Source organism: Symphalangus syndactylus, chromosome 8 (assembly GCF_028878055.3).
Source record: "Symphalangus syndactylus isolate Jambi chromosome 8, NHGRI_mSymSyn1-v2.1_pri, whole genome shotgun sequence".
NCBI lineage: Eukaryota > Metazoa > Chordata > Mammalia > Primates > Hylobatidae > Symphalangus > Symphalangus syndactylus.
The window spans coordinates 118,916,825-118,930,203 of NC_072430.2; the positions used below are offsets into that span (position 1 = coordinate 118,916,825).

General features: G+C 38.2%; 1 protein-coding gene across 5 annotated transcripts in view; it reads left to right on the plus strand.

The window, feature by feature from the left end:
- Nucleotides 1–13,379, plus strand: part of SPAG16 (sperm associated antigen 16) — a 1,161,742-nt gene that overhangs the window by 1,084,508 nt on the left and 63,855 nt on the right. Inside the window, exon 16 of one of the 5 annotated variants that reach the window (XM_055290511.2) lies at nucleotides 9,552–9,574. The exons of the other annotated variants lie outside the window; for them this stretch is intronic. Coding sequence (XP_055146486.1) covers nucleotides 9,552–9,559 — 8 coding nt within the window. The 3' untranslated portion in view covers nucleotides 9,560–9,574. Of the gene's footprint in view, nucleotides 1–9,551; nucleotides 9,575–13,379 lie in introns of those variants that run through there. 5 annotated transcript variants of the gene reach the window in all.

Genomic DNA, 13,379 nt, shown 5'->3' on the forward strand with positions numbered 1-13,379 from the left:
TGGAGCAAGGCAACTTCTTTTAGCTGAGGGCTATTCCTGAAGACAGACCCATCTGGGAGCCAAAAGAAGCCAACACTTTCTCAGCTTGGAGAATTAATGTTGTGGTGTTGAATGAGGGATCCAAGTGGGGTATCACAGCATCCATTAGGGCTCAACCCTGTGCTTCTCAGATCTCCTTGCTTCATGTAGTCAATTCATATCATCTGGGAGCAGCACCTCAAAGAAAGATTTTGGTTAGTCTTTTTCCTGAAGAAACTTACAGGAGAAAGTTTCTTTTAGACAGACTGTAGCCCCATGTAGCAGTTGTTCCTGAGGTTACTCATTGATTCTCTTCTTGACTATCATTCTGTATTTCCATCACCCTGGGCGATCATCTATGTAGGTCTGGTGAAGTGACCCAAATCCTAATTCCTGGGGCTCCGGCAACTGGTCTCTATGCCCTTTTCAGACTACAGTAGCATTCTTGTTCATTTACTGTCAAAATTGGGCAGAGGGAGAACGATGGAATGGCAAAGTGGATCACCTGGGTCCCAAACATACTTTTTCCTGTTTGCTTCTATAGCAAACATAGGTAGGTAGGTAGATGCCTACCTCTTCCTGATCCTCAAGGTCAGTTACTCCAGCCAAGGAATGACTCCACTGCTGTTCTTCTGGGCCATTGGCATGATGAGCCTGAAGTGACCAGGTGGCAATCACAGCTTAAAGTTTAATGGAACTCTTACTGTGTACCTAGTTGAAGTGTTTTCCCCTGAGAATACATCCACATTATTTAAAGTTGCAGGGACAGAAAGGAAAAATTCTGCAATCAGGCCCTTGGGAAGTACGTAAAGCTACTTCTACTTCTATCATTTGGTCTCTGGATTTATATATTCCTATCCACTGGGAACAAAGCACCACATAATAGTCATTGCTTTAGAATGTAGACTGCATGCTGGAGAATGGTACCCCGTTCAAGCAAAGTATTCTCTCTAATCTGGCCTCCTCAAAAGGCCACCCCAGAGCTTTCTCAGGTAGACAGCCTTAGCATCATCTTGAGCACATTTCTACATCTGCTTTTCTGCGAGCAAGGTCTCTAGGTCTGAGATTATTTTAGGTGTTATACTATGCCATTTGAATCAGCACTCTGTAAGCCTTCTGATAATGGAGGTGGCTAAAGCTTTGTGTGCAGAAAATGCATACCCATACCTGGAAAATGTATCTATTTCAGATAAGAAGAAAGGCTACTTCTGCCAGGATAGAAAGTGTCTAATAAAACAATTTTGGGCTGGGCACAGTGGCTCATGCCTTTAATTCCAGCACTTTGGGAGGCTGAGGTGGGCAGATCACTCGAGGTCAGGAGTTCAAGACCAGCCTGGCCAACATGGTGAAACCCCATCTCTGCTAAAAATACAAAAATTAACTGGGTGTGGTGGCATGTGCCTGTGATCCCAGCTACTTGGGAGGCTGAAGCACAAGAATCGCTTGAACCTGGGAGGTGGAGGTTGCAGTGAGCCAAGATCGCACCACTGCACTCCAGCCTGGGCAACAGAGTGACACTCTGCCTCATAAAACAAACAAACAAACAAACAAAAAAACCATTTTGTCACAATGTTGCTTTGTGGAATTCTTTGAAGAATTTTTCTGTATCAGTGACCTAACATTGGTTTCTTTTAATGGTACTTTGTGCTGTTTTGTCCACACACAGCTCTGTTCCTGACACCACAGCTACTGGGGTGGTTAATGGCAGATACTGGCTGTTGTCAAATGGCTAAGTCAGTCTGTCTGTTGACTTGTTGGTACCTCTTTGATGGTAGATGCTCTCTTGAAGACATTAGCATGTAATTTACAACACAGTGGTTGCATATCCATTCTATGTTCCTCTGCTCTATTAGAGGTACCACATCTGATACCTCAGAAGCATTAGGGAAAATATTTTTTGGAGTTTTGGAGCTACACCATAATGAATCAATATCTGTCTCATTTTTGAAGTGATCAGATTAGTTAGTTAAATGGGGATATTATGGAGACTACCACGCTTCATCTTTTTATCTTTTTAAGGGTGACTCTAATCCCTGAAAATCACCCCCTCCCCACATTTGATTTTTCCCATTATATAGTTCAGAGGCTAAGGAACTAATATAGGGGTTCTGTCACCTACCAGGTAGCTGAAAATGATCACTAGACACGTCCATGGCCACATGTAACCTGGAATGGGGATAGGAGTTCCTTAACTACCTTGCCTTTATATGCCCATCTGCCTCAATTTTAACAAAGAGAGTTATGATGTGATGCTTCAGTCTTGAGATATCATTGTCAGCAGTTCGCAAATGGTTTAAATATTTCTTTTTTCCCATTATCGGAGGAAATGGCTGTAGGATTCTTTTAAGAGAGGACCAAGTGAACGACTACTTTATAACCCTTCCATGATGTTGCAAAATCATTCTACAAGGGAGTCATGCCTTTCCTTTTAAAATATCATAGATCTGAGAATTGACTCAAGTCTGGTTAGTTAGAAAAGAGATCTTGGCTTTTTAGTGGTGCTTCTGAGTTCAGCTTCTCGATTATATATGCTTGATTTCCTTGGATTACATAGACTGAGCAATACTCTAGTTGGCTATCTATCTTGCACCTAGCAAAGTTATGTTTTAATCACTTTCTCCTTAATGTTCTGCATGTCATGCCACCCTGGCTACCCACTCTAATCTTTACACTCATTAACCTAATTGTGCCCACCTTGCATCTGACAGTCTAATATCATCAACCACTTTCTACTTTGGAATTCGATCATCCTCCTTGCTTCCCAAAAACTCAGTTCTGTAACTATCTATCTTACTGTCAGCACTGGCCTGGAAAGGACAGCTGCCACTACCTTCCCAATGTCGTTGGTGTCCCTCTTACCGGAACACTTCTCAGCACTTTGATGAATGGAATACCCTGTGGGCTCTTCCAGAGAACATAATCAGGAGATAGGTTTCCTCTGCTCAGGTAACATACCACTCTGCCATCCCCACACTGAGACTTGGAGATCAGACTGGGTATTGGAGCTCCAGAGAAGGTGGAATTCTCAGTCTTTAGAAAATTGGCTACACCAAATTCAGGGCTTTGAATGGGAAGAAAAAATGAGACCCAAAGAATTGAGATGGGGATAACTGAGTCAAAGCACTTAAAAATTCTAAATCTCCAGATTTCACCATGTACTGTGGCAGTGGCGTTTGTGATTATTTATTGTAGGTTATTGCTTTTTACTCAGTTTTCCAAGTATAATTCTAGTAGTATATTATCCCATTCTTCCAGGGCTATTGCCAGGTTGTTAATCCTTTATTACAGGAGAGTGCTCCCATATAGGTAATTTCTCTCACATCCAATATGTCCCATGCCCCTTGACCCAGCACCCTCAGAAAGCAACCATTTATGTAATCCTGTAGGACTGCCAGATACATGTCAGTTACATCATCTATCTCCTTCAGCATATAGTTCCTCTTCTAACAGATTCAGCACTTCTCCAGGTTGGTCATGCTCTGATTTAACTCTAGGTATTGGCCAGGTCGCCAGGAGGGGAGCTATAAATAGATCCTGAGGGGGGCACATATTGCCTTGCAAGACCCAGTTCTTTGAATCATCTGCAAATAAGGAGAGTACTAAATTTAAGAAAAGAGTGCTCCAGTTTTGATAACCCAGAAGGCTCAGGGGAATCTGGGGATTTAGGATTTTTAATTATTTTGACCCAGATGTCCCATCTGAATTCTCTGGATCCCATTTTTCCTTCCCATTCAAGGTTCTGAATTTGGCATAGCACATTTTCTGAAGATTGAGAATTCCATCTTCTCTGCAATTCTACCACCCAGCTTTATCCTCAATTTGTACTGCCCTCCAGTTTGTGGAGTTGAAAATATCATAGGTGGTCAAGGAGATCCTCTGATTAGTTACCCTCAGCCTTTTACTGTTTATCTCCAATGTATCCCTAGAATCCAGCAATAGCCATGAGGTTTCAGAGTCCTTCTAATGGCTATTTCTCAAAGAACTGAGACATGCCCTGCCCTTCTCTCATTTCCAGATTGCTTTCTGTCACTGGAATTTCCATTTTATGTCACCACTGATAACATGTTTAACAACTGCAAAGCTTCAACATGTCAAGAGCTCTCAGTACAACACAGCCTACCAGCATTAATGGGGTCCTCATTGCCAACTGGTCTATGAATAATCTAGATCCACAATCTCATTTTAATGTTTGCTTTCTAGGACCTATTCTGGTTCCAAATCTTTTAAAATTGGGTTCCAGGGAAATAGACTTTGAGGCAATGATTTATATGTCAAAGAGTTATTAGGGATGCTCTCAGGAAAAGAACTGTAGGGAGTGAGAGAAGCAAAACTGATAAGAGGAAGAATAGTAATGAACTTGCAACAGAGGCCTCAGCTGATCCTATAGGGAGTTTTGAAGCTGGGGTGGCCCTTCTTAACTGTTCCAGATCAAGAATGTGACCAGGTCCTGTACCCTCATATGAACCAGTCAGTGGATGCCTAACAATGAGCAAGGAAGCTGTTATGGCCAAATAAAATTTCCAGTGATAGAGCCTAGTTGTAGCTGTCAGTAGCCAATACTCCTAGCAACTGGAGAAATAAGTCTTCTATTCCTGAAAGAACATCTCTGTGACGCCCCGCAGCATCTGCTACACACTGAACACAGAATAGTTGAAGTGAAGGAACTGCCTACGTGAATAAGAAATAACTATGAATGGTTGTTTCAAATAAGCTTTCTAAATTAACATGGAGGAATATATATATATATATATAATCTCATATATATATATATATATATATATAATTTCAACCTTTCCACATCTAAGTAAAAACTGTACATGATTATTTTAGTGACGATGCTGATGTGGTGACGATGTTGATGTGCGTATTTAAGTTCCAGCTATATATTTCTAGCAGTCTTCTGGCCTATAGTCCAGTGATAAGCACTAACCTTGGATTTATGTAGCTCTACCATCCTCTTTATGGTGTCATATAAATGTTTTTCTTCCTGTATTATATTTAGATATCTATCATATGACTATTATTATTAGGATTTTTTTTTTTTTGAGATGGCATCTCACTCTGTCGCCAGGCTGGAGTGCAGTGGCACAATCTCGGCTCACTGCAACCTCTGCCTCCCAGGTTCAAGAGATTCTCCTGCCTCAGCCTCCCGAGTAGCTGGGCCTACAGGTACCCGCCACCACACCTCCCTAATTTTTTTGTATTTTTAGTAGAGATAGGGTTTCACCATGTTAGCCAGGATGGTCTCGATCTCTTGACCTCGTGATCCACCCGCCTTGGCCTGGGTGGGATTATGGCTGTGAGCCACCACGCCCAGCCTATTATTAGGATTCATTTTACATAAAGTACTCATTAGTAGTTGAACACATGGATTTAGTTATCTTGTTGCAATTTGAATTGGCTATTGGAAGGAAGACAGTATTAAAATTGTAGTTGAAAACATTTTTATGGTGAGCTTCAGGGCATATTATTTGAAGTTCTTTGGTGCCTTTTTATTTTTTATTATTTTATTTAATTTGGACAAAGAAGATTCTATATTTATTATATTTTCCTTTAAATGGGTGGGGTCTCAAATCACCCTTTGGAGCATAATCCAGTTAAATTTTTAAAGTATTTGCTAAATTGGAGACATCTGGACACTCTGAAGTTAAAATTAAATAGGTATAAACAAAGAATAATTCAATGAGGAAGACTAAGTAACACAAATATAGACATGTCAGGCCCTAGTGTATACCTTTTTGGAGATTAGAAAAATAGGTTGAAGAACACCAATGAAACTAGTTTAGAACCAGGATAACTGATGCGAATTTTCAAACATGTATATAAATATAATAGCCACTATTACAACTTAAGGCATTTTTTAATACTTTGGAGAAGGCTCATTAAAGATGATATAAATGCGGGAAACTACATTGTACACAAGACTGTTATTAGACATATTGAGCCAGATAAAGGCTGAGGTGAGAGTTATAGTTTGAGTTAGATAACTGTACAGTTTGGGTTACATAAAGGAATATCAAATGCATAGAAATCGAGTATTTTTATTGTAAGCTTTTACTTAAAGAAAGTAATGTAATGATGTATCTTTACAAGTAAGATTTAAGGTAGGAGAAAATGTTTATAAATATTCAGAAAAGATTAATGTTAGATGTTAATTTTCTAACAGTGTAAAGACTAAGAGCTAGGAGTTCTCCTCTGCTGTTGAATGAGGCTTCTAGACTACCTCACTTCTTCCAATATAACTGATCAAAGACAAGTCTACAGAGACAGAAAATTGAAGCAAAACAGTCACTTGCCTACAGGCACTTGACCCCAGTCCCCCATTTCTGAAAGAACAACCTTATCCTACTGGGACTCCACTGGAACTTCTAAGAAATCATGGTGCCAATCCTTTCTGTATGAATAATTGCTAAGGTTATTGCTGTGTCTAAACTAATTTTTTCTCTTTCGTAGTAAAGTTCTCTCACTGGAAATGGGTAAAGTAGACTACACCATTTAAAGAAAAAAGAGAATGTTTAGGAAGCTTGTTGTAAAAATACTGAAGTCACAAACTTATTAAGAAATCCATTCCCTAGAATCTTAACCCTGATCTAACCATTAGACACCGCTCACACAGTTTTTTCTGTCAAATGAGACTCAAAAAATTGACTTGGAAGATCTCCACAAGCATGTTTTATTATTTTCTATGCAGATATCAGGGATGTAGATGGCTGTTTCTGAATCACAGCTGCAGAACAGCTACATGGAAATGGCAGTCATATCCATTTATATTTCAAATTAACTCAGGAGTACCATGAGGATATAATGTTGTTTGGGCCCTGTTAAAACCAGTTCTACCATTCTGACATTCTAGGGAGAGAAAAATAAAACCAACAGACCCCGTATGGGTATTTTTTACAAGAAAGTGCACAGCTACAGGGAATGATACAATGCTGGTTCACATTTGGCTCACGAGAGCCAATTGTGACATCCAATTCTGCATTAAGTGATATTATGTTGGTAGGTTGATTTTTGGCCATAGTGGGAATATTTATACTTTGGTAATCAACAAACCCTAAAACGCAGAGAGCTTCCTGTCTTTTATCTTCTTTTTTTAGGCTTGGTGTTAAATATTTCTACTTGAAAACAAGATGATAAACCAGGTGACTAAAGGATTACTCTTTTTTTTTTTTCATTAACTACTCTTCATACTTTATTGAGATTTTCTCAGTTTTCACTTAATGTCTAATTTTTTTTTTTTTTAGTTTTTTTTTTATTATACTTTAGGTTTTAGGGTACATGTGCATAATGTGCAGGTTTGTTACATATGTATCCATGTGCCATGTTGATTTCCTGCACCCATTAACTCGTCATTTAGCATTAGGTATATCTCCTAATGCTGTCCCTCCCCCCTCCCCCAACCCCACAACAGTCCCCGGAGTGTGATGTTCCCCTTCCTGTGTCCATGAGTTCTCACTGTTCAATTCCCACCTATGAGTGAGAACATGTGGTGTTTGGTTTTTTGTCCTTGCGATAGTTTACTGAGAATGATATTTTCCAGTTTCATCCATGTCCCTACAAAGGACATGAACTCATCATTTTTTATGGCTGCATAGTATTCCATGGTGTATATGTGCCACATTTTCTTAATCCAGTCTATCATTGTTGGACATTTGGGTTGGTTCCAACTCCTTGCTATTGTGAATAGTGCCGCAATAAACATACGTGTGCATGTGTCTTTATAGCAGCATGATTTATAGTCCTTTGGGTATATACCCAGTAATGGGATGGCTGGGTCAAATGGTATTTCTAGTTCTAGATCCCTGAGGAATCGCCACACTGACTTCCACAATGGTTGAACTAGTTTTTGCAACCTACTAATCTCACAAACGGCTAATATCCAGAATCTACAATGAACTCAAACAAATTTACAAGAAAAAAACAAACCACCCCATCAAAAAGTGGGCAAAGGACATGAACAGACACTTCTCAAAAGAAGACATTTATGCAGCCAAAAAACACATGAAGAAATGCTCATCATCACTGGCCATCAGAGAAATGCAAATCAAAACCACAGTGAGATACCATCTCACACCAGTTAGAATGGCCATCATTAAAAAATCAGGAAACAACAGGTGCTGGAGAGGATGTGGAGAAATAGGAACACTTTTACACTGTTGGTGGGACTGTAAACTGGATTACTCTTAAGACCTTAATTTTTTTTTTCTAGCAAAGAACTTGGATTCCTGCTAGAAATTCTTGCTAGAAAGGACATGACTAGTGGTAGAGATGATGAGATATTTATCTAAACTGGCAGAAATAAGATACTCTTTTTTTAGAAGTTGAAGATATTATCCACTTTAAAAATTATATATAGGTGAAACCCAAAGTTACTTAATTCTATTTGTAAGCCATTCAGTTTAGCATATCCACTACAAATAGGGAGGAAACAAAATCAAATTTATGCAGAAAATCAATAGAATTCATTTTGAATTGATAGCATATCTATTTCCTGTAACTTTTAAGAAAAAAATATCCTCAGCCAAGTGCAGTGGCTCACGCCTGTAATCCCAGCACTTTGGGAGACTGAGGCGGGTGGATGATCAGGTCAGGGTTTCAAGACCAGCCTGGCCAATATGGTGAAACCCTGTCTCTCCTAAAAATATAAAAATTAGTCGGGCGTGGTGGTGCATGCCTGTAGTCCCAGCTACTCAGGAGGCTGAGGCAAAGAATCACTTGAACCTGGGAGGTTCAACCTGGAGATCATGCCACTGCACTCGAGCCTGGGCAACAGAGCAAGACTCCATCTCAAAAAAATAAAATAATGAAATTAAAAAGAATCCTCCAGTGGGATTCCTATGGTTACGAAATTAGATTGCTGGTCCTTCTATCTTTTGTTTCTCTCTCTTCTGTTGATTCTCTCTGGGACCTTTATTATCAACATAGCTTCTAAATAAGGATGCTCCATAATAGAATGAAAAGATGAACCACAATTATATCAGCTTTTTCTACTTGTAATGGGTTCTTAAAATGTTTGGTAGAAATACTGTAACATATTTCAAGTATGTCTGTAATTATCTGAAATCCTAACTATTTGTGATTCTCTAGTGCCTCTGTCCCAATGTATAATATTGCCATTACAGAATAGTTGCGATTATTTCTTTGGACAACTTTGAACAAAAGTAGTTACATCAGCTCTGTATTTTGACACTTGATAGCATCCAGTTCAATGTTTTATTAACACGAGTTAGTATTGTCTTCATTTTTGATATTTATAAATGATATTTCTGCCAACAGAAAGCATTTTTGATATTTCATAAGTATTCAACCACAGCATTCTGAAGTTTTAGGGCTAGTAAATCAATAAATACCCAGTCAAATGAAACTGTGATAATTACTTATGCTCAAAGAGAGTTAGATTTAAGTAAGGTGCTATTTAGAGGTTGATTGCATTATTAAGAAATTGCCTGTTAAGTTTGGGTTAACAGCTCAGAGGTGACTGAGTTGCCTTTTTGGTAATATAAAGAAGGAAAACTACTTCTCTTTAATTACAGAAAACTGAAAAGACAAGTCCACACACTTTTTTTCTTCAAATGTCTCTTGTTGGTCTACAATCAATCAGGCACCAGATTAAACGATGACAGTAAGGCAAAAATAACTGAGATGACTAATTTTAAAATGTATTATAAAATAAAGTAAGTATAGTACTTAGGCTGGATGGGCCACCTGCTGTTTAAGTCCAAATAATGTTGTAATTTAATTTTCCATCACTATTTCATCTCTTTTTAAGACAGTCAAACCATCCTAGGGAATGTTTGATAGAAAATTTGTTGTAAGGGAGCTTCTCAGCTTCTCAGCAGTTGCCCCTAAGCAAAGAATCCATCTATGCCATGATGGACTCCTGACCCACAGAAACTGCAAGATAATAAATATGTGTTACCTGAAGTTGCCAAGTTTGTGGTAATTTGTTACACAGTAATAGAAAACCAATGCATTCTACATGCAAGGGAGGGAAGGATTGAAAAAAGAACAAGAACGCAAGAGAGTAAGAAACATGTGTACCTCATCTCTCATCGGTGTCTTCCATCCAGATCCCTGTTCCTTAATTTTCTTTGACAATAGACCCACACTACTCATTCTTCTGCTCCAACCTCTTACTCCACATTCGCCTGCCCCAACATTATCCATTTTTGCATCAGGAGCTTTTAAAAGCAGTTAACACAGAATTCCTGGAGGGATGCCAATTTCTTTTTAGAATAATTTTTGAAATTTTAAATTAATCTGAATATAACAAAATAGGGCAGTTTCCAAGTATATGTAGAATATTGCAACATTCTTAGAGGAAGAGGAATATGGATGTGAGTATTTGAGTTGTTTCTGCTGGATTCCAGTGCCCTGCCCCAGAGCATGATGGGCCGTGGGTGAACTGTGCACCTGCTGCTGCTCCAGCAGGCCTGGTGTATGTTGCTTGGTTCTTCCTCTTACCACAAACTTAGCAGCTTCAGATAACACATATTTATAATCTTGCAATTTCTGTTGGTCAGGAGTCCATTATGGCATATATGGATTCTTTGCTTAGGGCCCTACATGGCTGTAATTAAGGTGCTGGCTGAGGCTGTGATTAGGTCAGGCCCACCTGGATCTTGCTCACTCCACATCCACCCTCTCTGCCCCACTGGGTTTTCATCTCCACTCAGAAACAGTCTTCTTTAACTGGCAACCAGACAAAATCAACCTAAGTAAAGGAGTCACCTTTCTCCATATTAATGGTTCATCATCAGGTATAGAAAGGGAACTAATTAACATAAAGAAAATATCAAGATAATAAAATAAAATTTGTTCCTGGAGGACAGAGATCATTGGAAAACAGAGAGACCTTTTAAAAATTTAACACACTCAGAACAATTTGTGAATACACTGGTGTCCCCCCCGAAAATTTTTTTGCATGGTGCCTAAAAGGGAACAACTTGAAAAAGAAAGAACTGTACTAGGCAGAAAGCTATGATTGCTAAAGTAAAATATTTAACTGGAAAGAGTTGAGAAATACATATTTGGAAACCTAAAAAGTAAAAAAGAAAGACAGAAAACAAGGGATGGAAAATACAAAAGACACCAAGGGTCAACTCAAGAGGTTTAATATTCATTCAACAGCAGTTCTAGAAAGAAAAAATTTAAAAAGAGGGAGGATAGCAAATAAATGATAAAAGAAAATTCCTCACAATTGAAATACCCAAGGCTTTAGATTCAAAGAGCTCACTGAAAACTCAGCATATTGAATGAATAAGAGACTCACAGATAGAATTACCCTTGAACTACAAATTTTCAAGGAGTCTGCAGAGAAGGAAACTTGTAAATGAGAACATTCTGAAAAGCTTCTGAGATTTCAAAAAAATGACTTGCAAAGGAATGTGAATCAGATGAGAGTCTTGAGTTCTCATAAGCATCTGCAGATACTAGATGAAAAAAAATGAACCAATGTTTTTTAAGTTCTGAGATAAAATACTTTCAATCTAGAATTCTGTAGCCAGCCAACTTATCAACCCTGAAGCAATATCAGGATAAGCACATTTTCAGACATGGTAAAAAGTTGACGTTCAATTCATTTTTTTCCTTAGCAACTTGTTTAGAAATGTACTCCAGCAAAAGAACTTCCTCTTAATTAAACAGGAAACTAGAAAACAACTGATTCATTCCAGGATGGCAATGAAGAAATCTTCTAGATTAACTTTCTGCAGCCCTAGAGAACAAGTTCCAAGGTCTAAGGGCTCTGGCAGGGAGGTCTTCAAGGCAAAAAGCACCGTTAACATAAGACTACAAGATAAAACTGACTAAAAGTTCTCTTTTTTTAATTGGGGATGTAATAAAGAAAAAATGCTACAAGAAAAATTAGAAAAAAATGAGAAACTCCAAAAAAAAAAAAATTGCTCAAAAACTCATGATCTAAATATGGTATAAACTGATTTTAAGGAACGATTTTAAGTAATTGGTTATATGTTTAAAAAATAATTCATTTGACTTTAACTCTAGGAACATCCTTCTGTAAATGTCCTAAAGCAGGGGTTCCTAAAGCAGGGGTTCCCAAACCCGTGACCATGGACTGATGATACTGGTCCTTGGCCTGTTAGGAACTGGACCACACAGCAGGAGGTGAGAGGTGGGTGGGCAAGTGAAGCTTCATCTGTATTTACAGCTACTCCTGTATTTACAGCTACTCCTGTATTTACAGTACATTCTTGCACTACTGCCTGAGTTCTGCCTCCTGTCAGATCAGTGGCAGCATTAGATTCCCATAGAAAGGGAACCCTATTGTGAACTGCCTGTGCAAGGGATCTAGGTTGTGTGCTCCTTAGGAGAATCCAATGCCTGATGATCTGTCACTGTCTCCCATCATCTCCAGATAGAATCATCTAGTTGCAGGAAAACAAGCTCAGGGCTCCCACTGAGTCTACATTATGGTCAGTTGTATAATTATTTCATTATATATTGCAATGTAATAGTAACAGAAATAGAGTGCATAATAAATGTAATGTGCTTGAATCATCCCAAAACCACCCCCAGTGGAAAAATTGTCTTCTGTGAAACTGGCCTGTGGTACCAAAAAGGTTGGGAACCACTGTTCTAGAGGTTACAAAATCCTTAGAAAAGAATGCAATCTATTTGGCCTATTATTATTAAACAATATTTATATATTCATAACATAGTCATAAGCATATACACACTTTTCATTATCCATTATTAGACTGAACATATTAATAAAGTTGGGTATACTGTTTGAAGCCATAGGATTGAATGTAACTCTCCACAACCCTGACAATGAAAAGGTTAGCTGGCAAAAGATGAGATCTGGGAGATGATGGAGAAAAGGGGTGAGGGCAACAGGCAGGGAATTGAAGGAAAGTCAAGTCTTTAAAATGTACATGTTACAAAATGGGAAGACCAAAGATACTGCCAAAAATGCCATGTTACAAAAAAAAAAGTATAATAACTATTTTATTTAAAAATTTAGGGTCCTACCAAACATTAGTGGAAGTAGAAAGAAGAGGATGTTGTAAGAAAAAAGTCCTCATCTTTTATATGGAGGAATTAATAGATACCTCATTAGGAAAACAAATCAAGAAACAGAGTTGTATACAAATGGAGTTGCCAAACTGACTGTAAAACTAAAAGTAGAAACTGGAGAATCAGATTTTTAAAAGAGAGGTGTTAGAAGACATACTTTTAATAATAGATCTTTCTATATTATTTTATTTTTAACACACATGAGTGATGAGGGTAAAGCATATTATTTTAAACTGGATTGTATTCGGTCATAGGAACTGATAGAAAAAAAATTAAAATTGAAAGCCAAAGTATAAAATACATGGAAAAACACTTCAAATCCT